A 26,586-nucleotide genomic window follows, 5' to 3' on the forward strand; every position below is an offset into this window, starting at 1 on the left:
TGGATTCACTTAGCATGCTTTCAGTGTAACCTGTGACACCATTTTCAGTCATCATGTAGTCAACCATCTCGAGCAGGGCGTGCAGCCCGCCACCCGGAGCAGAGGACCTAACCCGGCAGTACCTGCCGTCACATACATTTATCAAATCTAGCAGGGCGTCATCTAATGTGTCAACAACCTTTCCATCTTCCACAGAGAGGACAATTAAGTATTTTAAAGCCTCAGCTCCAAAGTGGGCCTGAAGGATCTCCGTCAGTCTTTGTTCTCTCATTGTGTAACAGCCACCTTGGATCAGCAACAGAAATGTTCTGATTCCTTCTGTGCAAGACTTGAAGCAGCTATCGATTGTCTCACAGATGCTCTCCTCTGCCATGTCTTCCTTTAACTCTGCATAGTGCAAGCTGATCGAACGATCCTCCACAGTCAAGTCACAGACTTGGTTTGATCCCACAGATCTAAAACTTAACTTGTGACTTTCATCCTCAGAGCTATTCTGAGGCAGAGATTTCAGAGCGGACCATTCTTCCATCATTGATATGACCACCATCATCTGTCTTATATCTGTTACATTGTCTGTCAAACAAAACAATAACAACTTTTAAGTACACAACCCAACACATCCTTAGGATCTAACGTTTAAAATAATTTGCATTGCTTTGTAAACCATTTAGTCATTGATTTGACTGCATAGTAAAAGAAAAATACGATTACTCACTGCTAGCCATGTCTTTTGCAGGTGCTCCAGCAAGTCTGCACTAAGATCCTTGTCAGCTCAAGATAACACCTGAAACTAGACACTCAGGCTCTGAAACAAGCATTATAAAGGAAAAAGGTAAAACAGGATGCTTCTGGATTACAACATTATGTGGCACTACAAGTTCTACTGTCAAGGAAGTGCATTCCACAGTTCACGCCTGCATGAACATGTATCTTCCTTGTGCTTCACTTTAGGTTTGAGAATACAAAAGAAAAAAAGCATTACTATTATGCTTCAAATAATTTTTGTGCACAAAGCAGTTTTCCATGCTAAACTTTAAAATTCAGTAAAGACTTGACCTTAACATAACAACAACAGGCCTAAGATAACGTGCTTCCGCCTAAGATGGAAGCGCTCATAATGTCAGTGTCTGCACAAGGTGAACATTTTAAATGGAACCATTATGGGAATTTGCAAACACATAATCAGCTTGCCTGATCCGGTTTCCCTTTCCTACTTTAATCATTTACTGCCCTCTGCACCATGGAGCCAGTCTGCAAGACATCCGGTAATTGTTTTTTGTTTTTTTGTTTTTTTTTTAATCTGGATAACAGCTGAATCAGCCACACTGCAGACCGTCAAGAAACATAAGTTTACTTTAGAGTCATGGCATGCCAAATATACTGTGGTTCAACAGCCTGTGAACACTTCATCTCCGATTAATTACTACTAATAAAAATTCCAAGGAAAAAAATCCCCAAGAAACCATTGAATGAGCAGTAATAACACATGGCTATATTATAACACACCACCTTAGAATAAAGGCACACTACAGTATGCAGCTGTTTTCCCCCGTACGTGATCGCCGAAGGATTGCAGCATCACTAGAAGCTGCGTGAAACTGCCAGCTGCTGTCAAAACGGCCCAAAACAAGACCGTACTAAGACGTGAAAACGGGGGCATCGTCTGTTAAAACCCGAAAAAATTATTTCTTATAATGGATTGGTGTGTCCGACACGACGCGAGATACTATAAAACTGTGTCGGGAGTAAATCAAATCATAATCTTATATTGTAAAGATTGCCCGGAAGTACTTATATGCTGGTTTAGTAACCCCCCAATTATTGAAATCGTTCGCTCCGTTGCTATGCTATCTTCTGTGGACACTCTCCAGGGTGATGGAGAAGAAAATGTAGTTACTCGGCCTGATACGGAAAAATACGCAACGCTTTGTCGGTTTTGTGTGAACGGTGACAACAATTACAATGTCCAGTATAAGGAAAGTTAACGGGAAATTCTCTGGAATCAACCCAGCCGTGAGGTAATGTTTGAATCGAGTTGTGTTTTGTTAGAAAATGCTTCACCGTAGCTGCCATGCTAACGTAGCTAACGTTAGACAGAACCACTCTCCATTACTGGTCGACGTATCAACGCCAGTTATCGTTATTAATTTTGACTGAATAGCATATAGTAATGCCCACATTATCAACGTTTCAAACCAGCTGAAGTTTATATTTTTTTATTAATAAAAACATCTGGTCAAGCTGCATAATAATTTTGCTATCCCCTGCCACTCATTTCTTAAAATTCAATGCATCCCAGTAGAGGCAGTTTATGCTGTGACAATTTTAACAGTGGCGTAAACAAAGAATTCTAAAATTATCTAAATGAATCCTATTAAATAAGTTAATGCTTGATACTATTGAGTATTTTATTAGGTGAACCTGTGTTATAACTATATTATTTCTAGAGGTAGGACTCACCAGACACCCCACAACACGATATTATTACAATACTACTCACGATAGCATATAGTGGCGATTTTAAACGTTTTTAAAAGTTATGTCCTCAAAGATAAACTTTGACAATATCGTTTTTTAATAGTAAAATGAAGTTAACTCACTTTGTTTTTATCTTATTTTTATTTTTTATTTTTGCCACAAAATGAGATTATCAAGCATACTGTCAGGAAAGCCATACAACAGTCAGTCTGATATCAGTCTGCAATTAAATGGGCTCAAATTGCCAATTACATGCAACTTCATTAGCTTCCGTAAATTTGGCATAACAAAAGCTCTATCTTTCCAAAAAGAAGAATTACTTTTCTATCTAAAATGTGTCATCAATAACCATGAAAGCCATGACTTTGTACTTATTTATGGGGTTTTTTTTTTATCATGCTTTTCAGTTGCTGTCGTCTGCGTCAAGTTCAGGCTCTGCTCTGTGGAAGTGGCACTGCCATTCCTGATGGCATCCTGTGCTCTCTCGGTATGTTAAGTCAGAAACTTTGATGTGTCAGTTGTTAAGGCTAGAATAAAGTTTGGTAAGCAGAATAGAAAGTGAATTGAATATTTTCTCTGGCCACTCCAAAGCCATTTACTTTATTTATTGTATTTTTTCCTCTATTTTAGGAATTGATAGCAGATATAATGAGGGGTGCACTGAGCTGGCAAAATACTTGTTCTATGGACTATATGAACAAAACCAGGTGAATCTGGAGCATGGCCTTGAGGAATTTCCTGAAGAAATGCTGGATGGTGAGTGTTGGTCTCCATATGTATGTCATATTTTTGTGCATGCTTTAGTTTTTATCAGCTTTGACACATCACTTGTCCTTGTGTCAGATGTAATCCTGCTGATTAAGGCGGACTGTGTTCACCTGTACTGCAACCCACTGAACTACAGTTACCTGTTGCCCTATGTGTCCCACTGGAGAAACCTACACCTGTACTGCATGACAGAAACAGAGGTAAAAACGAATAGATAAATAAGAAGAAGAAGGAGAAAAAAAACTATACCTCTCACTTTATTACAGTTCCTGTTTAGTCAATTAAATAAGAAGTACTTAGGTTTAACAGGTTGCATGTTTAACTTATTGACTCCACAATGATAGCACATTTATTGTCATCAATGACATAAAGAGGATTTTTCTTTAAAATGTGTTTCTTTGCAGCAGTGTTTGTAATTCTGTTATTCTACTCTAAAGCCTACATTTACTGTCGTTTTTTCCTTCCACTTACAGTATGAAGATGAAGAAGCAGCAGAAGAATTTAAAATCTCCAGTTTTGTTGCAATGGTGCAGGACTGTTGTCACATTGGAGTACCTTACAGCTCGCAAGGTACATGTTTTTACATTTTAATTTCCCCATCATTTACTACTTGTGTCTTTCAAAGAAATTAAAATGTCTTCTTAAACTGTAATTCATGTTGTTCAAATGAGACCTCCCAATTAACAAAACCTAGTTAAACTTAGTTAGTTTCTGTTAATTTTAGGACAAATCCAGAAGTTTGATATGTTTATGGTGGAAAAATGGCCTCTGCTTCAAGCTTTTGCTCTGGAAGGCATTGGTGGAGGAAGCTTTTTTACCATGAAATACAAGGTAAAGCTTAACAGCAAAAGAAACAACAATATGTAGAAAGTTCTTGGGATCCTATGCTTCTTTTTGTTTGTTTGTTTGTTTGTTTATTTGTTTATTTGTTTTATGTATCTCTACTTATGCAGCTAATGGACATGAGTGAGAATCTGTGGCAGGTTTACAACAGACTCGACCCAGTGTCGCTGGATAATCTCCTCACAGAGGTAACAATGAGTTTAATTTTCTGTCAGCTTTACCAAATTTGAAAGTTTCTTGTTACTTTTAGTGGCGAGGCCTACAGTAATTCATCATCTGACATCTGAAGTTTTTTTAAATTGCCAAAAATCCAGTGCCATTATTAGGAATCATTTTTTGGACTAGCCATTAATATATAAATCATTATTTGGTAACTACAAGTCATAGTAAGCACAGTACTATGGAAAGGTTTCCTTCTGTATTTTGCTAGACTTTCTTGCAATTGCTGACGTGGTCTTCAGCAATCGTTCAAAGGATTTTTCTTGACATTGGCTGCTTTTTCACTTTTTCAGTTCAATTAATAACCACCAATTCAATTTCCAATTGTATCTTTAGCCACTTTTTTACTAGCAGCCTATCATGGGAACACATAATTTGTGCTGATTTCCTTAACTGAATCTACAAAAAATATAAAAAAATAACAGATTGACAGGCAAAAAAATTTTTTTTGATCCAACAAAGTGATTCCTACAGCGCTATTAGCCAAAGACGTATTAACTGGGGACATTGTCCCTTAAAAAATGAGGATACTGGACAAGTAGAGGACAAAAGAAGAAATGGTAGGTCTAAAAAACTATCTATGGCAGATGAACAGTATTTGAAAGTCATATCAGCAAACACCTGACACAGGACCTGACAGATGAATCCAGTCCTTTAGTTGATCCATCTAGTGTTCACTGAAACCTCATCAGAAATGATCTTGATTGAAGAGTGGCTGTCAAAAACTCATAAAATGTGCAAGAACTAGACTGAAAAACAGTGTCAACAGTTCTTATATGTGATGAGTACAAATGAAATTGTTGGTTAAAATTGTTGTCTATACTGTATGTAGAGAGAGAGATACAACAGTGAGTTTCTACAACTATCTGTAAAAACATCTGGAACCCCTGTCATGGTTTAGCACTGAATTTCAGCCAGTGGTGTTGGGATCTTACCAAAACTGATCATGTTATGAATGCAGAAAAGCACAGCCAGATTTTGATCTGCCATGCATTAACATTTAGAAAGTGTCCAGATGACAGCTTGGTGACAGTTTTATTATTCAGCGCGTGAATAATCCTAAGAAAGCATAACTGGGTAGAAAACCACACACTGGAAAATTATCACTCATGTATTGGCCTCCCCAAATTCTGGACCTCAACATTATTGAAGCAGTGGGATCATTTTGACAGAGAAACGGAACAAAAGTCTTTCCTTCAAGAATCCTGAGGACTATTGCTGAAGATTACTTTAGCATATTATAGGAAAGCTTGTTTAAGAGAGTTTATGCTGTTTTGAATAATAAAGCTGGTCATACCAAATATTGATTTTCAAGCTCATTAGAATTCTAGAAACTATGTTTTATTAAATCCCTGCACCTATTTCCCATTTTCCAAGAAAAACAAAGGAATGAGGGACTCCACGGTACTGTATGTAAAGAGATATGTAGTATTACCTGAGTGCTGTTGGCTTTGTTTTAGGACCTGGTAAACTTTGAGAAACAGTGGAATGGCTTCTTCTCGGGCATGGACCTGGAAAGTCATCTTTCTATCTTGGAGCTCTCTGAAGCACAAGCAGGGGAGGTACATTTATACCTTCATATCATTACAAAAGTAGAATAACTGGTGTGTGATATTTGGAGTAATTTAAATTGTTCTGAATTTTTTTCTGGATATACTTTTTCCAAAAAAGAGACATCAACTGCTTTTTTTTACACAGTGAAAAGATAAATAATATTGAATGACTAATCAGACTTTGTTGCCAGTTCTGTTGCAAAGAGTAGCAGCTGAAAAAAGATTGTCTGCACAAATGTTATGCGGTTCATAACAAATGTAAAGAGTATTTGCAGACAGCAGGGGTTTTTTTTATCAGTCTAACAGAAGTAGAGTGTACCTGTATGAGCATAAAGTGTATTCTCAACAATCTGCAGGCATTCCGTTCATATTACCTTCATGGACTGATCTCAAGCAAAATCACAGATAAAAGGTATTCTTTATATTCACTCGTGTGTAAATATTGAAATGATGTTTATCTGTGGTCTTGTTGGTGTGGAATGAAATAAACACACACCTTTGCTCAGTGAAACATTTCTTTATTTCAGTAAATGTCAGCAGCCCTATGTGTTGTTTGGGAAACACTCTGCCTTAGAAGATCTGGAGAACTATTTATTCAGCTTTCCCTCAGAGAGTCATCAGGTCCGCAACACAGGGCCTCAAGGTTCTGCAGCCAGACACATGGTGAGGAACAGCAGCATAGTGAAGGATAATAACTTCTCTGGGGTAGAGCAGAGAGCAAGTACGAAGCAGAAATTTAAATCATCAATAAATAATATAACCCTACATCTACACCCATTACTATAAAACATTTGGTAATGACTGGACAAATGCTAAAGTGATTATTAGGTTCAAAGACCTCTGTTAAGACTCCACTATTTCAAATGGAGTGGATTTTTTTCCACTTCTAATGAATGTGCTATAAAACAAATTACTCAATTAAAAGAGAAAAATATAGCTGCAGCACCATCTACTGGGCTGCATTTTGATAAGTCATCTGGAGCATGTGTAGTAAGAAGCTTTTCACTGCTGTTACTAAGTCCTCCTGTAAATAAGAGATGTAGGTCAGTTTGCAAATTCTGGGTCTCAACATTGTTACTTGTGTTGTTTGTAAAGTGGGAACGTTCTGCTGTTCATGTCATTCATACAAAACACCTTTTACCCCATTAGATTCTCCAGTGTGTGGCTCCCAAAGGACCTCTAGCCTGCGCTCGGACCTATTTCTTTGGGACTACCCACAACCCATATCTTGGTGAAGTTTATTGTGTGACTTTACTTGTGTCTATTCATCTGTTGCATATTTAGAACATCTTATATTTACTTTGTTGTCCTTAGTACTTCAGAGACTGCAATATCTGATATATTAACCCATAGTTAAAGCAGTAATAACATTTTCCCCTTGTATTTTTCACAGGAAATCAGAACACAGAGCAAAAGAAGACAGACGTCTTGTAAGTGTTTAATTTTTAATCTTTCATTTCCCTTTAAGCTGTTGGGTGTCAAACGTTTGAGAATATCTAACGAAAACTTTTCTTTTTCTTCAGAGTTTTGTCACAGATTTATTCAGCCGCCATTCAAGCAGTTCTGTCGGGAATCAAATGCTACTCCTGTACCACCAGCGCTACCAAGGTTAGAGAAAAAGTACACAGATTTTAGCATTGGCTTTACAGCATGTACTCTAGCATATACAGTTGTTCACTGTGTAATCCTTTGTAGGCTAAGGATGTGGCTGAGAACACCTTTCTGATGTCATTGGACTCGATGAATTTAAGCCAGTATCGCAGTTTTCTCAGGTAGCAATTGATTACTTTTTTTTTTTCAATCATCAACTGTGTCAGACCTTGATCAAAGGTTTAAAGTATATGTTATATCCCTTTGCTCTTGTGTTTGCTCTCTACAGGTCCAAATGTGAATTCACCATTCAAGCAGTGAATAAGCAAGGAATGTGGGTGTTATCCGCACGTTCTCAAATTTGCTTGTGGCTTAATATACAAAGATTTGTAGATATACAAAAGGACAAAAAACACGAGGAAAATAATAATCAGTGAATAATTAATTAATTAATTAATAACTAATTAATAATTAGGAAGAGTCATAAACTTATTCAACCCCACCCCTCCCACTATTTAGTAACTAATAGTCAGCTCTTTACTTCCTGTTTATGTCCTGTCCTAACATAAATCCTTCTTTTGCCAAATTATGCACATACGTATACATGCACATGTACACACATATAGGTTAAGTAGTGGGTGGGAACACCCAATAAAAGCCCTTCTTCCTCCTTGTACCTTGCTTTTGGACTTTGCTTCAGTTCATCACTCAGTCTGTTCCACAGCTTTACTCCAAATACAGAGATGCAAAAAAAAACCACAAATATTTTTTGAATTTAACTCCCCCTCAAATTGTGTTCTCCATCTCCTTTAAATAACAGTTTTAGAATATTATCAGGAAGTAGGTCAGTGTTATGGATTATCGTTACGGCCCTTTTTTTGGAATATAGATCACGATGATAGTGAACATTTTGAAGTATTGCCCCGAACCTCTGTTTAAGCATTCAAATATGGTGAAGTCAGTGAACAGTGTTTTCATTGTGTTATCTGAAAACTATATCCCAAATTGATGCTTTCTTAAAACTTTTTTTTTTAAAATATTGAAGGTTTCTTATTTGTTTTCAGGATAATTCCTCTCACTAATGAAGACAGCCGCTACGTAATAAAAACAGTAAGTTAGAGAAGCACATTATAACTTGTTTGATCAAAGGTTTTTGATAAAATTATTTGTGCACACAATGTTCTACATTGTGAATAATTCTATGTTCCTTAAGGCTTCCCTGATTGTCCATGACATCCCAGACCTGCAGTGGGACAGGGGGGAACTGGGATCTGTAGTCTTCTCTGAATCCTTCTTGGAGTCCAGTATCAACATTCAACAGAGAGGTACAGTACAGATTAGATTTGAATGAATTGCTGATTCAATCTGCAAAGGAAGTTTGCAGATTGTAATTTGTAATTAACATTACAAATCCACTGCAAATCACTGCAAACATAAAAGTCATCACAGTAGTACAAAAATATCTTATTTCCAGTGCCATGGGTTGTGTTTGTTGTACATCTTGTGTTTGTCATTCTTTGGCTTGTTTTTTGTTTCCCCACGTTAAACATGTCTGGTTCTTCTCCTGTAGATGGCACTGTGTCCTCAGACAGCTGCTACACCATCTTGACTGCAACAGTGCCTCGCTACGCCTGCTGGCTGGTATGTGTGGTACTGAATGTAGAAATCAGAACCAATATTTGAAGTAATCTGACAGATTTATGCTGAATCTGTGATATAAACATAGCATTTTCTTTGACTTTTGATTTTTTATTGTCATTTTGTTTTCAGATGGAATCTGATGTCAAGCAGTCTGAACAAGCTCAGCAGCTCACTAAGGTAGGTTCCAAAGCCTCTGCTCATAGCACTACAGGTTGCTTGTCTATGTCCTTCATGTACAACCTGATGATCTACATTATTTGTTTTAAACAGGATGATGATGGTACTTGTTTGGGAAAAGTTCTGACTGCAGCAGATGCTGCATATGTGTTGTCCAGAAGCCACCTCTCAGCTCCTGAAGAAGGTGAGCATTGTTGAAAAACCTGGGAGGAATTTAGTATTTTCTATTTTGATTTTCCTGCAATCATTCAAAATGTGTTTTATTCAAATTTTGATTTCAGGAAAGATCATTTTCTTTTCTGAGGGACTGTTTATCCATTCCCAATATGGAAGCATCACTGTTTCCAAGGATCACATCAACAAAGTCAAGTTTTACAATCCGGTATGCATAAAACTACTCGTTTTATCAAATGAGAGCTACATTTTTAGCTCTCATATGATAGTTCATCTTTACACACCTATATATTTCTGTGCAACATCTGTTTTACAGTTAAAATTCAGAGTTTCAGTACCTTCCATGTAAAAGTATGATAAAACATATTATATTGGATTTCTCATTCCTACTTCTTGTGTTTTGTGTGTCGTTTTATCACCAGGACTCCAGCACTGTGGCTTCTCTGTTTGTAGAGTATGAGGACAGCTTGCTCCCCCACCTTCCATTCCCTCTCCACAGCTCTGATAGGTGTCTGGTCTTTGCTCTACTTCCAAGGTCTAAGAGCCAGAGGGCCTTCTACTCTAAGGTGAGAGGGATAAAATCTCATTAGCAAGTTTGTCCATTAAATGTATGACTGAATATAACTTTTGTATTTATGTTATATTTAAGAATAAGTGGGGTTTTTTCTCAAATCCTATTGTCAGTTTGTTTGTTTGTTTTTTCTGGTGAATTTATCATTTTAATTAATTAATTATTAAGAATATCCAATTAACACTTCTCTTGTCGGCACAAGAATGTCATTATTTATTTGTCTACTATATACTAAAATGTGTTTTAGCCCCCTTTCTCTTTATATTATTCCCATTAAAGCCACAGTTGTACTTGTACAAACCTGTTATCTTATTTTTGTAGGTTTTGTCTGTGTGGAAAAGCTCTGGACTCGCTCTGCAATTCTTGGACCAAGACAACCTGACGTGGAACCAGAAAAATATGTAAGCAAACAGTGCTTGCTTTGCCAGTTTCAGCTATTGTGAAGTATGATCATTTGAGTAGGTAGACAGATAAGTACATTTGTTTCAGGGTAGACATTCTGTTTTCCTCTTTCAGGTACACCAAGCTGCAGAAGCTGCATGACAGTCAGGAGCCACCAATGGCCAAACGCAGAGGCAGCCTGAAGACTTCATACTGTCAGCTGCCAGGACAGGAAATGTTAGTACACACGTAGCACCAGAGTGCTCCAGAACTGGATCAAACAAGTAGTAAAACCTGATGCTAGGTGTTGCTTAATCATGAGTATGCACTCCCAAAATAGCTTTTAAGCCTGTGTTGCACTGTTTCAATCAGTGTTGACCATCTGCACTTCTTAGGTCTGTTATGCTGACACAGAGTATATATGATCAAAGAGCCAAAATAAGAAATGCATTCTTTTTCCCCAGTCTGCATAGCTAGAGCCAAAACATGCATAAAGCACTTCTTTTGCATTGTTTTGTTTGTTAGCCAGTATAATTAAAACTCCAGCTGCTTCAAAACTAGAACTGCCAGGATCCCAAAGTCCTCAAAACCACCAGGAGGGGTCATTTTGACTTCGTCCTGCCACAACAGCATTGATGGCAAATAAATAACTTCTTGAAGAAGTTAAGTTGTTAATTATCATCTAATTTCTCAAACTTTAAGTATTAAAGAAGGTTTTTATTTGTTTTATAATCTATTTCGATTGTTCCATTACAGGTTGTAAAGTTAAAATTCAAATTAGAGTAAACTAATAAACATAAAAATAAACTAAGGAACTGAAACTGCTGGATTTGGCTTTTCTGCTCTGGATTTCACTCTTTACTTGGACTCTGCTCAGCTCAGTTACATTTCCCTTGCTCTTCAGAACAGCCAGCAAACCCACCCGGGCACTCGACTATTACCTAACTACATTCTACTATATAATAATTTACCGATCACATCGAGCAAGCTTTTGCTCGTGTTATAGCAGCTTTCATATCAAAATGTGTGTAAACAGTCGTGTTGCTAGCCAACTCAGCGTGCCGCAGTAGTGGTTTTGGATTAATTTCTATGTGGTCAAAGTAATGTCCTCGGCAGTTCTAGTGGTCATATAGTTTTTTAAATTTTGATCCCACAAATCCCAAAATGTAGTAGTTGTTGAATAGAAATGTAACAGAGTTACATGATTTTTAAAATGCCAAGGGTTCAAAATGACCCCATTCGCAGTTCTAGTGTTAAGCATTTGCACCCAAAATAAGCATCCTGTGCGTTGTTCCATAATACTCACTGTCCATAGTGTTATTTTGTATTATCAGTGTAATTTCAATTGCTGTTTTCTTTAGACAGTAATGGCATGTAAAAACAATACAGTAAATGCAATCAAAGGTTTGTCTAGGCATGTCGGTCTGTGTCAACCACATTTCTGTTCACTGATTCCTGTATTCTGGCCTGTACCAGGTTTCTTCAGCATTTTGCTCTTAGTAGCATTGGTCAAGAGCCCATTATGTATGACCACCTGGGGATGCTCTTTCCCTCTGCAGAGCTTAGGAATATACCCCCTTGTCAGGGAGACAAGGTGAGTATGTTGTCTTAGGATGCAGTGAATCCTTCTCCCTCTCTCTCTCTCTCTCTCTCCCCCTCTCTCACTCTCTTTTTTTAAAGATTGTAGACATAGTAAATCATTTTCTGATTGCTTTCTTATCTAGCACCTAGTTTAATTATAATAAAGCTGATTTAATGAATATCTGATGTGGGCTTTTTTAATGTGTGAAAAGGTTGTCATCACCATCATCACTGGACTGCCAGGAAGCCATAAGAAGATACTTTGCAACTTCTTAGTCCAGCTAAACCACAAATGTGAAAGGTAAAAAATTTCTCAAATAACACAGTAAATACCAGACTTATAACACAACCAAATATATACAAGTTTTTCAATCATTACACTCACAGGTGGGTGGTTTATGAGCCTGCTCCGGAATGTTTCTCAGCTTCTCATCTCCAAAAGTATTTGTCCAGTTTCTTGGAGAGCCAAAGAGGTACAAGAGGCAAACCCCGTCTGTTGGTGCTCACACCGGGGTAAGAAAAAAATAGCAGTTAAGACTAATTCGTGCTTTAGACCTAAAGAAGACCAGTCATAAGACTTGTACCTTTTAATATTAAAGATGTATTCATCTAATATAAAAGAGCTTAGAATATGAAACTATTAAAACATGCAGGATGTTGAGTATAGAATAGATCAATATTGTTTACATTTGTGAATGTTCCTACTTACAGATATACAGATGTTCTAGATGTGGTCCAGGCTGTGCTCTTCCATCCTGACCCAGTTGTTCAGGCATGCTTCACAATTGGTGCAGTTACTGCCTGTGTGAACCCTCTCACCTCCTTTATCGAGCACAGGTACGATTTGAGATATATCTCTCTGCTATTTTTAAGATATAAAACAATTTTGGATTATAGTAACTAGTGGTAAATAAATCACCATGACTCTGAAAAATGCAGAGGACTGCAAGTGCAGTCAGCGCAGTTTCACAGCAGTTAAAGTCAATTCATTGATCCAACGATGAAAAATTATATATTACTTTTGTTGTATAGTTTGCCATTCACCTCTCTGTGTGCTTAGTTTCCTGAAACACGTGTGTCCACCATAGATTTTTCTAGCACATGAGCAGATGTGCAATAAAGTAATTTGCTACCAACAAAGATTATTTCTGAAATGACACACATTTCAGTTTGTTGTGCAAAGTTTAAGAGTTTCAGTGAGGTCAAACGCACCAGTATTAAGAGTTTCACTTAGGTATATTTTCAAGCAACATATGGACAGGTCAGATAATTACAGACAGGAGATGCTCATAAATTGTTAAAGTGCTGGAGGTTTCCAGGAAAAGGTTACATGACACTTTTAGCTATTAAAACTCAAGGCTGGGTCCCTTTTTACAGAGAGGATCAGCTCTACATTTAATCTCACTCTCCTTTTGTTACAGGCTTTAGATGGAGTTTACAGAGCTTCTCACTGTCATAGATTTACTGAGCAGCTCAACACAATATGGCATACTACTCCGGTTGATAGGCTGTTTTTCCAAAGCAGGCCAAGCTTGGCCAAGCCCCTGATGCTTTCATACACACAAGGCCAGTCTAAAGGGTCTAGTCTTTGCATGCTTTGAAAACTTGCGCCATCATCTGTCTTCATCAGAACTTTCATTTAAAAAATCAATAGACGTTATATAACAAATCCTTTGTTAGTTAAGCTATAATAACTAGATTCTGGGTATTAAGCTTGACAAATGTTAACTACACATATAAATTCCATGTACTGGTTAGGAATTAAAGTCATTTTTATGCAAAAGCTCACATTTACAGAGGCTGAAAAGTAATTGCACAAATTAGGATAGTTTTAAATACAGTAATTGTTTTTCATCATTATATTCAGGAAAGTTTTGATTTGTTTTATAGCATGCTTTGGGTCATTATCCATTCACTAGAGACTTAATTCCAAAGGCCCATGTTATAATATTGTCTCCACCATGTTTGACACATGATGTGGTATGTTTCCGGTCATGAGCTGTTTCTCTCCTGCTCCACAGTTTTGTCTTCCCATCATTCTGATACAGGTTAATGCTGGTTTCATCTGTCCAAAGACTTTTTCTGTTAAGGGCTTCTTGAGTGTAACCAGTGGTTTTCACCTTTTTATGAATCCACTGTAATTACATTCAGGAAGGCATCTCTGGATCATAGACTTTATCAGAAACATGTCTGCCTCCTCTTTGGACCTCATGCTGAAAGTTGCAGTGAACAGTTACCAGCTACAAGTTCAAAACTGAATCAGGTCCAGATATTTTATTTGTTTCATTTGTCATGAATTAACGAGCGATTAGGCCTCTCATGACCATGAAAGTGCCTGTCAGTCAGTTGTGTACCTAAATCTGAGTCTATGAAAATCTGGGACTATATATAAAACTTTGGTAAACCCCTTAAAGTAAATCTTAAAGTCTGTACTTCAGTTAGATGTTGTTTGTCTCCACTGTGGAGATGTGCATGAGCAAAATTCTAAAAATTGTCAGCGCTTGTGTCACAAGCTAGGCTTAATTAATAAATATGAAAGATGTCTTGAATTTCATGCATTAATCATGCAGTGATGACCTTTCAGTTAAACTGCAGTACCTACTTAGTTCAGGAGTGGAAAATGTGTAATAAGAATTTAGCTAACAATGCAGTTAGCAGTGACTTTTCCAATTGAGGCATCTTCATCAAGCCTCCTGTCCCTGTCTGTTGCCATAGATTGTATGGAGGTCTGTGGACCCCTACTATGGCGCTAATTGGATACGGTTAGCCCAGCTTAGGGCTGACCTGCCTGTCACCCGCTTCAGCATAGCCCTTTAATCCCCCAGATCCACATGTGTGGCCAGCAACCCCCCTCAGAGAAGCTCATCAGTCAGTCATGATCTATTCTTTGTGATGGATGCAGACAGTTCATTACATCAGGACAGGAAAGATAAATGCCTTTCAAATTGCTGATCCTCAAGCCTGTAGGCTCCCAAAGAAGGGTAGTGGTTGTAAGGAGACTTCAGAAAGTGGTGTATAACACAGATCGATATGAAAACTCAGGATACATTGTTACAATGAATTTTAATTAATTAAATTACAGAAAGATGTTCCATTGGTCCATTGCCAGTCAAAGTCCTGATGTCATACATTATGGCCAAGGCCCATAATGTGGAATTAGTCTGTTTATTGCTGCTCAACGCTGGTATGCATTCATTAGTCAGAAATAGAGCTCTTATTAAGGATGATGTGGTGACACAGGACATGGGCAAAATAAAGAGGGCAGAAAAGTGAATACATTTAAATACACCTCTTGTGTGTTATTTAGTATGGAACCTATAGTGCAGCAGTGAGCGTCTCAGTCAAAAATAAAATTTGCATTAGGTAGTTTCTAGAATATGTTTAATATTTAACTATAGTTCTCCTCTCTCATTTCTTCTTGTCAATTTGTTTTTTAGGTTTGCTTTTCCTAAGCTGTTGGAGCAGCTCAGCCAAGGTTAGTCTAGTCTGTTTCACTGCGCTTTCATTCACCTGTCCAGCAGCACAGTATGTTTAATGCTGAGGAAGGACCATGTCGATAGATAGTTAGAATTTTTTTTTGTTTGCAGTAAAGTTAGACTCTTCTTTATCGGCCTGTAGCTGCATTATAAATTGTTACAGACCATTTATCAATTAACCAAAGTTTTGTATTGTTTGTACTAGAAAGTGTTGACTTATGAAATATGATGCTTTTTACCTTAGAGTTGCTGACATGTAAGATGCTTTATAATAAATATGGAGGTAAAAACTTTTAGTTCTTAAGCACCATTTATATAAAACGATATGCTCGTTGTGCATCACTTTCTAGCTGACACATCACCACTTAATGGACATTCTAGGCTCTTGTTGCCTAGGTAACAGGTAGTTTTTCCTTCCCAGTGTCACCAAGTGCTTGCTCATAGGGGGTCTTTTGATTGTTGGGGTTTTCTCTGTGTTATTGTAGTATCTTTTCTTTACAACCTAAAGCGCCTTCAGATGAATGCTGTTGTGATTTGGCACTATATATATAAAACAATTTAATTTAATCAAAGTGTTTTGTAAATACAACTCAGTGATGGAGGTGAAAATAGCAACAATACTAATACAGTGTATTTTGTGACATAGTAAATTTTAAATAATGTTTTTTAGAGATGCTGTTACATACAGCAAGAGCTATAAAACATTTCACACCTCATTGGTGCAAACATTACTGTATGTTTGAGATGGTTTACTTTCCATTTCACATTCTCAAGTGAAAATTTTCACATTTTTGGGTTTACTGTCATCATATTTCCCATCTTTGTTACTGGATCCTAATTTGGGGCAGTGCGGAGGAAAAACATGGAACTGTGAAGGGAAAAAATATGTCGTTCCCTTTTATATCAATCAGCTCATGTGAGGTGATCAAAATGCATATTCTGCTTTCAGGCAGAAAAAAAGCAGTGGTATGGACAATAAATTAAATGTAGTGTGAAATACGGTATTTCAGCAGGGACAAAACTGAGGAGATTCTGTATTTTTTGGGAAAGTGATCCATTTTCTTGTGGAATTTTCATTCTCTTTTTGTGCCTCGTTGTATGTCAGGTATTGTGAGTACAGTGGTGTTCACTGGGCTGACAGCAGAGAAGAAGCACCCTCTCATGCAGCATGTTCAGCAGTTGGTACGCTCTGCCAACCCCACTGCTGCCTTCATACTGGCAGATAGAGGAGCTGTCACCAGGTAGGCGCCCACAGAATCATGATCAATGCTGCAAACAGTCATTTCACTGCTTTTATCTTTGCCTAAAATATTCACTCTAGGCTACATTTTATTCCACTCTCTGAGTCTATGTTTAAATCTTCTGGGTCAGAGCACGGCTCAGTTAACTCCTGAATGTGTAATGAACACTCCCCAATGCATTCTATACTTAATATTTTATTGTTGTGATTGACAGTCTGATCAAAGTACTCCTTTGTCACATTTGATGTTCAAAATGCAAACACTTACAGACAGATTACTGGTACAGTAGAATATTAGATGTTAAATATCTATTTTTTTATATAATTTTTCTCCCTAATTAGGGATGAAGATATGAATCTGATATTGTCTGAGAGCAGCTTCAATGAGCCACAGATGCTGAGAGCCCGTTACGTCCTCTACCCTGGATGGTAAGGCACCCATATGTCCTCCTGTGTCGACACACAACCTCTTGGCTGCTGAATGACAGATTGATTCCTGCTTCGGCTTTCCTCAGTCCTGCCTCCCTGCAGTTTAATTACTGCTCAGCTACAGTGGTGTGTGTATCGGCAGCTGATTGGCATGAAGCCCCTCAGGGCATCTCGTGTTCTATCACCAGTTGCCTCCTGGCAGCACAGTAACAAGCTGTTGGCCATGCAGTTGCCATGTACACAGAGGGGTCTCTTTTCCTTTGGACTATGTCCAGCCAGTCTTCATGCCTCAGTGCTCAGCCTAATATGAACTGCTGCTAAATCCTCCCCTCAGATCATACACTGTATCTGGCCAGAGTCTGGCCCGTTTTAATTTGCTCATCTTCAGCCTTTAATTTGTACAGTTTGTGTATATTGGGGTGTGTTTGGGATTCTTCTTAGATGCCCTCATATCAAGGAGCGAGAAATGTTTGTTTTGTTTATACCTGCTGTTAAAAGAATCTGCATTTAGAAATTTGTTGTGCATTTTAGCAGCAAATCACATACACTGGCCTCTTCACTGTGAGCAGCTGGTTGAGTAAACAGCTTTCCAGCCAAAGACAAAATGTAGCACAAACATTTGGCTTGGTCTAGATTTAACTTTCACGTGTTCTGTGTTCCAGGTGCAAAGGGCGCTTCTGCTCTGGTTCTGGGACTCTGGTCCTCACCCAGCAGCGCGTGGCTTTTAACCGGCCCCTAGAGAGGCCTCTATTTGTCACCCACTGTAAAGGTGAGATGGAAAGAAGCCCCCTGCCTCGTGACAGACTCTCTAGATATGAGATGGAAGGATTTGGTTGTGATTACATGAGCTGCCTTCCCTCCGAATATGGAGGTGTTGAAGTAATTATCAGCCGTTGCTTTGAAGTAATCTGTACTCCCAAAGGATGGCTTTAGAGTCTTGTCACAAACTTGCTTTCTAGGAAATTTTCACTTTACATAATTTGCTCGAAAATACTAAATGATCAAACTCTCATTGTTTTTCTGTAGCAATCAAGTCATCGCTACGGCCAAGCCCCTTCCAAGGAAATATGTACAATGTTTGGGGAAAAGTCAGATTTTCTGGTAGGATTCACATATTTTTCCCTTTGATTTTACTCTTTATAAAATATATTTGCAATATACTTCTGCTAACTTTTTAAAATTTCAGATCTTACTTTGAAGAACTTGCTTATGAAAAACATGACAAAAAACAAATGTGACTTCTTTCCTTGGGAAATATTTTAATCTACATTTGCATTTCCCAGTTTGGGGAATCATTAGACAAAAGGTTTCTCTCAAGGCAGGAAAGAAGCTCCTGACGGTAGGAATTTTGCTTGGTTGTTGCTCTGGTGTCTGGTGCTTAGAACTCAGCCCATATTCCACTAGTTTGGTTTGCTTCACATAATTTTCTCACTCTTTTTGTTATTTTTTATTTTAAGACGTGTGTAGAGTTGTTGCATGAGGAGAAAGTGCAGGTGCCTGTGAGGAGATGTTCAGCGAGTGTGAATATATTTGTATAGTTGGGAAGATAGAGTATGAAACCAGTGTGGTGCCTGAGACTCCGACTTTCCCTTAATGTATATTTTAGTAGCTGCCTATTGGGTAGTGTATCATTTACATCCATGTAGTTATTTTGTTCGAGTTTTTCGATTTAGCTGATATACATCCAACACATATTGTTGAAGTGGGACGTATTTATCTTGCTTTTATCTGGTTTTGTACACACGGGTTCTGTGAGCCGTTTTGGGAATAGAAGCCCTGTATGGATGTTAAAACATTAACACTCCACCAACAGCATGCTGGTAACATATGAAGCTGCTGTAGAAGGTGTTAGACAAGGTGTGAACTTTACTGAGACTCAAATCTGAGCTACTTCATCTGTGAAACCTCCAGACTCAGACCAGCTGATGGAAGTGAGCTACAATGCACTGAGTGGGAACCTGAGAATTGTCCCTGAAGACAACAGTGACCCTCTGAGTCAGGGTCCCAAAGAGACCAACACCTCCTGTTTCCTAATCTTTGATGGTGTTGGTCTCACTGTGGATGGACTGAAGGACTGGTTAAGACTGTGCGCCAAGCAGGTAGACATTGAACACTGACACTCATGTATAGACATGTTATCACACAACATCAGTCAGGTTTTAAAAAAAATAACGTGTTGTTTCTTTCTTTCTTTCTTTTTTACGTTTACAGAAGCAGGCGAAGAAGACTAAGAAGACCAAAAGTACCCTTTCACCACAAGAAATCAAGAGCATCCACGTGAGTCTCCACTTTCTAACATGCTCAGAACTATAGGGACTGTAGGTATAATTGATGATAATTGTCATGCAATACATAATATTTCATAAAAGGCTCTAAACAAGCAGAAATACTCAAAGGCAGGAGTACTTTGACACCTATGCTGCAGACTGTAGAAACTAAAGATGAAAGCACGCCCTCTTTTTTTTGATCTACATACATGCCAGTGTGTTCACGTTTATATATTTTACATAATTTCATGTTTACCAGTTTTTTGTTTCCAGAACAAAATCATTGCTCATCTTTGGAGTTCGATTTTATCACTGCATCATCAAAAGTTGTAGCAGTTTTAAACAAAGATGTGTCTGTTTATATAAAATCAAAACATTTTACAAATTAGAATACATGAACCACATTTATGAAATCAAAGGATTATACACACATCTGATAAACAATGAATGCACAAAAATCTCCCAAGGTTACCATTAACGTTTGCTGATAGAGACAGTTTTCTAACTGATGTTAAATATGGGTGCCATTGTTCTTTTTTGTGGTCTGTTCTTTATTTATCAGATTTTCCTCATTCTTAAATATTGGGCTAGATGAGGGACTTGTGGCTTTTATGAATAATCTTGAATGAACCTGATATCATATGTTTCTGTTTAGATGACCAGACATTTGGAACCTCTTCCACCAGGCTACTTCTACAATGGTTATCAATATGTTGACATCTTTGGAGATAAAACAAACTTCCATCCCAGTATCCTTTTCACAAGGGTTACTGTAAAACTGTATGTCCCTGTCATTAAGGCTTGAGAATAGATGAGTATGACTAGCACTAAAACAAAAGTCTGAAATAGTCATGAGTCAGTTTGATTTGACTGACTGACATTTTGACACAGAAGAACAGTGAAAAATACTGAGATGCATCTTTATATACTGCTGTGTGGAGTGATTGTGTTGCAGTTTTCCTTACATTGCTGCTACCCTAGACATGGAGGAGTTCATTAAAGAGTATATCGCTGAGGCCAACAAGGAGATAGAGCAATTCAACTGTCAGCTGGAGTCGCAGGGACAGCCCGACCTCTTTGATCCGTGATAGAATCTGCGTGTATGTTCACTCCATCTGTCTTATTTACCTTGTAAGGGAACCACTGTGGGGGGTGAGGGAGGGCAAAGGGGATATGTGCTGAACACTCCACTAGAGCAGTCAGTGTGTGGTCACACCTCATGTATCTTCACAAGCCGCTTCTGCTGGAAGTCCTTTCTTATTTACTTTATCATTTTATTTCTTATTTGGAGCCTTCAATCATCAATGAAAAGGCGGTTATGTAATTGTATGGCTGTTTGCCATGCTTTAGACTACACTAGCATTAGCACTTTGGTGAGTTGGGTTTCATTGTTATGGTAGGTAATTTAGATTAAGACATGTTTGTCAAGAGATGCAATTTGCTCACAGCTGTAGACAAATCTGAACAAGCACCACACAAATCTCCACCTTTAAACCAGTATGATTATACCACTGAGTCTGCAAGCTATGCGACTTTCACAATTGAAGGGAATTTCCAGCCACACACTCCTTGTGTGTTTCTGTTTATCACAGTTGGCAAATTAATGCCTCTATTTCTGGGCAGGCGTGGATAGCCTTGTGATTCTGGTGGGCTCCCTGGTGGGGTTTCTCAAGAATCGCTCCTCCTCTGTTGTCACCCAATCCGTGGTCCACCTGTTAGCTTGTCTGCAAACCACACTGCAGAAGAGGAAGACATGATCATTGAGCTGTAAACATTGGACAGCCTGTTGGCCACAGACAACTGATGAATGATGCCATTAACCGCATAGCTATAGACCGTCCCAGTGCTTTATTTTAAGACATGTCAAGGGAATCTTACGAAAGTGCAATTAACCAGATTTCAATTCCAGCAGCAAAGTGTTATAAAACAGCTGAGGCTGTCATGAAACATATTGAATTACTGGGGTTACCCAGGTCCTCCACAAACTTCATCATAGCCCTGTGTTCTGTTTGTTGTAATGTTAGTTAGTTTACACCAGCACATGATAATAGACACAAAAAGTTAAGACAGCCAGAAGTGGATCATTCATTGTGCCACTATTTGCTGAAAATTCACACATCCCCCTGATTCTTTTGAGTGGCAGCATTTGGGGAGGACAGGGAAAATGAAATAAAGTGGGGGAAAATACTGCTTTATTAAATCGTTTGGCTAGATTAGGGTTAACATGAGTAAAGCAATTAGTAAAAGGTATAAGGCTTTGTATCAGTGGTGTGATGTTGCAGAGACTCAGACTTACAGTCTTGTTTAAATGAGTTATTCCACTGTTTGCTCTGCGATTGTGTGTCACACTAATGTTTTATGCACGTCTTCCTTTTATCAGGGTTCCTACACGGGTTTGGAAATTGTGCGACCTGTAAGAAAATGTGTTTAATAGGCAGTCATTTCTCTGGGAAAAGCTGCGACAGCTGCATTAGTGGCAGCAAAGAGCCACTAATCTAGAATATTTATACTGAACAAGTATTTCAGTGTAACAGCGTCAAAAATATATGAAATTTTGAGGTGCAGAATGTGTAGGAACCCTGCTGCAGTATCTGGAGATTCAGTGGCTTTCATTCATTATGGGGTTAGCAGTGTAATATATTAGTGCAATCCAGTTCACAAATATGCTTTTAAGAAATACTGCTGCAGCTATAATTGCATGATATATTGCAGTGGCTGCTGTACCAAAAAAAAATGTCTGTAATCGGTGAGAACTCTGAGATTTACGGATAAGAGAGGAAAAATGTTTCTGTTCAGTCTACGTTTCAAGTCTACAATCAAAATTTTCCACAAATGGAGGGGACGCTTGCTAGTGAGGTGAACATTTGATGTTATAATCTCCTTTAAAAACATATTTTTAGATCAGTGGTGACCTCAGTGTGTTATGGGTACCCTTCATAATTCTGGCTGTCATATTTTGGATAACTGTGTGACGGTGCTTTTTTCCTTTTCAGACAAAAACAGTGTGATTACATCATTAGCAAGTTTTGGGGGTTTTTTCCCCCCAGGTGACCTCTCTGTCTGTGCAGATTTAAGTGATCCAGCACTGCTAGCCCCATCCGTCCACTTTGACCTGAACAAGCCATATAGTCTTAGGTGTGCTAGGTGTGGAGCGATCATGCATAGTTTTAAAATAGCACATAACGTAGCGGTGAAGAACATCTTCTAACATGTGTTGCTCTGACATGTTTCAGATAGCCAGAAAAAAAGGGGGGCTCACAAGGAAGGGAGGAGCTCACCCCAAGTTAGTCATTCCATTAGCTCCTCTCCCGATGTTCTTCTCTTTTATTCTATGAAGAAGTGCAATTGTTCTTTGTCTTTTTATATATTCTACTTACAGTACCCTCAAAAAGCTCTTTAAGGACATAACTGAGGAAACAAATGAGCTGCTAAATTCTCAGTCTCTGATTTTCACTCACTTTCAAGTGCTCACAAAACAAGTCAAGGGTTTGGTGCAACATTAAATGCCGTTGGAGGGGAGGCGGGGGGGTATTACCTCTGCTTACAAATGACGGATAACAAAATGCACACAGATTACAGTGCTTCTTTTAATGGAGTGGGATAATATATAACTTAAATCCTCTGGTGACAAAATGATAACTATCGTTTAAGCTGGATGTTCTTTTTAGCGTTTCAGAGATGCACTCTAAGCCGTCTGTTTGCAACAACAGTTGCCGTCATTCTGTAGTTATGTAATACTGCAGAGAGTTGCCTTGACTGACAGTGAAATAGTTGTTAGGAATATGTATGGGAGACCATTTTGAAAGCTGCTTTATGTCCAAGAGCAGAGATGTTGTAACCTTAATTGGCCAAGAGATCATAAAGTGGTCCTTAAAGAGGTGAGGGTTATGTAAGATGTTTGTGACTTTTAAATGAAAGCACTACTAACAGTGTACGCTATAATTACTACTACAAATGTGTCTACACTATTTTGCATGTTTGAGATGTCACGTGAATATACCACGACATATATTCTGACACAATTGCCTTTCACCAAACTGGTACAGCAAAGAGAAAATAATCGCGTTTATTTTACATATCTGCTAAGAATTTGAATGACCTCTAAGCAACAAATAGTATTTTTGTAAGACCGTGAATTGAGCATTCAAGGTGCAAAACAAAACATTTCCTTTCGCACAAGCTTCAAAAAGCAAAAGCAGATGCAAATTATTTTGTAGAAAAAAACAACTAACTTGAGAATCTGATAAGTTGTGAGACATCAGGTTTCTCAGATCCAGCAGTGCCTTGGCTACAGCTAAGAAAAGCAGAGATTAAAGCTGCATTCAGAACTCCATCCTTCTCCCTTTCACCAGGGGAGGAGGTGTTGTCAGGCGAGGATCTGTCCTTCAGCAGTGTTGGTGAAAGGAATCCATGGAGTCGTTCTTTAAAGCAATGTGTTTTTACTAAGCCAGAGGGTAAAGTAGTCAAGGTCACACACAGAGAGGCCGCTGGCTGGCTCAGGATAATTCAGGTATTCTCACTAACAAACCAAAAATATGGTGTAAAAGGGGCAGGGCACCACAGCAACTCTGATTTATGTTCACGCTTACATTTCTTTTGTGTCTTTCGTTCAAGTTCATTTGGTCTTTTAAATGAAACGTACATTTATGTCTCAGTTCTTTTAAGATGTAGAATATTTTATTCGTATGTTTTTATGATACGTGCCTAGCACAAGCTGGGATACAAAAATGTAAAGCTTTGCATCAGAGTATACCCCACCCCTGTGAAATAAGCAAAAAGGAGGATTGAGTTTGTGACTAAAGTTGGGTGGTCCCTCCTTTCTTGCACATGGGACCCCCAGAGAGCCCTCCACAAGCCTCTCAGTGTGACTGCTACGTAGCTCTCTGGCAGACTGAGCACTCTGGTGTCTTCATCCTGTATGTGGAGACTAGCTATTTTGTAGCTGAAGTTATAGGACAAAAAAACAAAGTTTGGTGTTAATTGGTTATTTGGGAAGGACGGAAATGTGACGTTCTCATACTGCAGTGTGATAATGCAGTGTTAAAGGTTTTTCTGTTCTTTTCTAGTTTGGCTCCAGTGTTCAAAAAAGGGGCCACCCTCTAAAAGTGGAAGTGGATCTTTTTATGGTGTTTTTGCGCTTATTTGAAAAAAATGCAGCTCGCAAATGGATTTTTGACTGACCAAATATTTCTCAGGCCTCGGGGACTGTTGATACTAATTGTTTGAGGTGTTCTGTTCCGAGAAGGTTAAATTTGAGCACATGCTCTTCACTCCTCAGTCCTTACAGACGGCGAGGAATTCTTTCAGGTGTAGTTATTATTATTTCTGTGCCCGAGATTACATATTTGCCCTTACAAACTCAAGTCTTAAAGAAAAAGATGGAGGTGAAGTTGTGGTTAATGTCTTGTGTCTGTAGCTACATAGCAACAGGCTGCACGGCCGCATACAAAATGAGGATGTTGTAATTTATGTTAAGGAACAGTTGCGATTCAAGTTGACAAGCATTTGATTTCATGATGGCAGAATTAGATCTCAGCAAAGGGCTCAATCTTTTTCTTCCCTATACAGGCCGTCCAAAGTGAAAGGGGAAAAAAATAACTTTGTATTGTGATGGGAAGCAAAAAACAACTTCAAAAGTGCCAAACTGACTTCCACATCTTGTTTTAAGAGTGTTCACAGAAAGTGAGCAAAAACAAATTGCATTTGCACAAAACTACTGTAACTTCTGTTTTTCTTCCTGTGACTGATGCTTTTATAAACTAATTGTTGTATTTATTGCACCACATAATACATTAAATATTTATAAGTTTAATGAGTTTGTTTTCTTTATCATTTCATTCAACATGTAGTAATTCATATTACATCACATTTTGGGTTGTTTAGACCACAATACTAAATTTTGCTCTACAAGGGCCTGATATCCTCTTCTCCGAAACTACATCAGGTAAAAAGATAATTCTTTGTTTTTACATTCATCAGGTCCCAAATAGCAAATAAATTAAAAATGCATGCCATGAAAGAGTTCAGGTCTTAGGAGGTTAAAGGTCTGAGTTACGTTGCACTCTTATGATTGTGTGATGGACTTGAGAAATGACGGCTGGAATAGCGCAGAGAGAACAAGAGGAATCCTGCCCCACAGATCCCTTTATTTCCTCATGCTGTGTGAAGATAGTCTGTGTGTCCTTGTATTGTTGCCAGGCAGATACATTCGTCCACATGGCTAACCTCTGACATCAGCGTTTCCTCGCCTCTCTTCTGCCACCACTGTGCCGCCAGTTTCTCCCCAGCGACTCAAGGCAAGACTACCCGCCCAGATACACTTAGCACACTCAAAACACGCTCTAGCCATATCTCTTCCAACATTAGTTGCTCTTTTTTTCCTCCCCACCCATTCTATTGTTGTATTTTTACCGAGGCACTGAACTGAGGCTATTTGTGGCCTATTATGAGGGCCACATGTAAACACTCATCGCTCTCGCTGGTGTCTGCCAAAGCCTGCTGAGTGGGTCCAGGTCTCTACAACAATGGACCACTGTGCTAGATGTTTTCATTTTTACAAAGTGAAATTCAATGGAACTTATTTTTGTTTGTACTTTAAGGCCAGTAAAGTAATAGCTGTCTAATTTAGCACTCCTGTGAAGCAAATCTTCACAATAAATCTTGAGAACTTGTGACAGGTATTCCAGAAGCTACCAGGTAAATCAGTGTAAGTAAGACAATTGTAAAACGACCATTAACAGGCCTTTATTGCATAATTAACATAATTTGGAGACTTAAATTGCAACGTTGCGTGACTGTGACTGCAGAAAACAAAAGACATACCACCATCACTGTATATATTTATTGCACAGTTTTTGACAGCCGTCATTTCATAATGCAGTTTTGTTTCTCATAACAATAATAATACACACAGCTCTCTTGATCAGTATAATATCACGGCTGAGCACCACAGCTGAGCACCATTGTCAAGCTTGAAGGTTTGCTGGTGATGAATACTGCCTGCATCAAATAATAGCTTTCAAATAAAAATGTCATGTTGGTTTGCGATTGTATTTATAATACTACACTGCTGCAATGCTTATACAGTTGCAAGAACATATTTTAAGATCAATTCTTATAGAGTTACAGGAAAGAGAAAGAAAAGCTTGCAAACCTTTTGAACTGGTTTTTTTCTGCATAAATATAGCCAAAAACATTT

The 26,586-nt window shown here is 38.3% G+C and overlaps 1 protein-coding gene across 1 annotated transcript; it reads left to right on the forward strand.

The window, feature by feature from the left end:
- Positions 1-1,850: 1,850 nt before the first annotated feature.
- Positions 1,851-25,200, forward strand: dnaaf9 (dynein axonemal assembly factor 9). The gene is made up of 37 exons (XM_063497081.1): positions 1,851-2,018; positions 2,886-2,965; positions 3,109-3,234; positions 3,322-3,446; positions 3,720-3,816; positions 3,971-4,077; positions 4,200-4,277; positions 5,769-5,870; positions 6,218-6,273; positions 6,389-6,524; positions 7,011-7,092; positions 7,255-7,291; positions 7,385-7,469; positions 7,557-7,633; positions 7,741-7,785; positions 8,516-8,561; positions 8,665-8,776; positions 9,022-9,092; positions 9,222-9,269; positions 9,363-9,453; positions 9,551-9,651; positions 9,866-10,009; positions 10,336-10,415; positions 10,531-10,632; positions 11,872-11,989; positions 12,189-12,277; positions 12,364-12,489; positions 12,688-12,813; positions 15,414-15,451; positions 16,558-16,693; positions 17,035-17,121; positions 17,784-17,890; positions 18,148-18,222; positions 19,033-19,220; positions 19,333-19,398; positions 20,044-20,137; positions 20,370-25,200. Exons 1-37 carry the CDS (start codon positions 1,963-1,965, stop codon positions 20,474-20,476), a joined length of 3,441 nt encoding a protein of 1,146 aa, XP_063353151.1. The 5' UTR covers positions 1,851-1,962; the 3' UTR covers positions 20,477-25,200.
- Positions 25,201-26,586: the final 1,386 nt, after the last annotated feature.

Source organism: Pelmatolapia mariae, linkage group LG16_19 (assembly GCF_036321145.2).
Source record: "Pelmatolapia mariae isolate MD_Pm_ZW linkage group LG16_19, Pm_UMD_F_2, whole genome shotgun sequence".
Classification (NCBI taxonomy): domain Eukaryota; kingdom Metazoa; phylum Chordata; class Actinopteri; order Cichliformes; family Cichlidae; genus Pelmatolapia; species Pelmatolapia mariae.

Excerpts from the sequence above, each read along its gene's own strand:
- dnaaf9 (XM_063497081.1), top strand. The coding sequence starts at position 1,963 with ATGTCCAGTATAAGGAAAGTTAACGGGAAATTCTCTGGAATCAACCCA. Across the intron at positions 9,270-9,362 it reads AAGCTCAGCAGCTCACTAAG|GATGATGATGGTACTTGTTT; the intron begins GTAGGTTCCAAA and ends TGTTTTAAACAG. Across the intron at positions 19,399-20,043 it reads AAGAAATCAAGAGCATCCAC|ATGACCAGACATTTGGAACC; the intron begins GTGAGTCTCCAC and ends GTTTCTGTTTAG.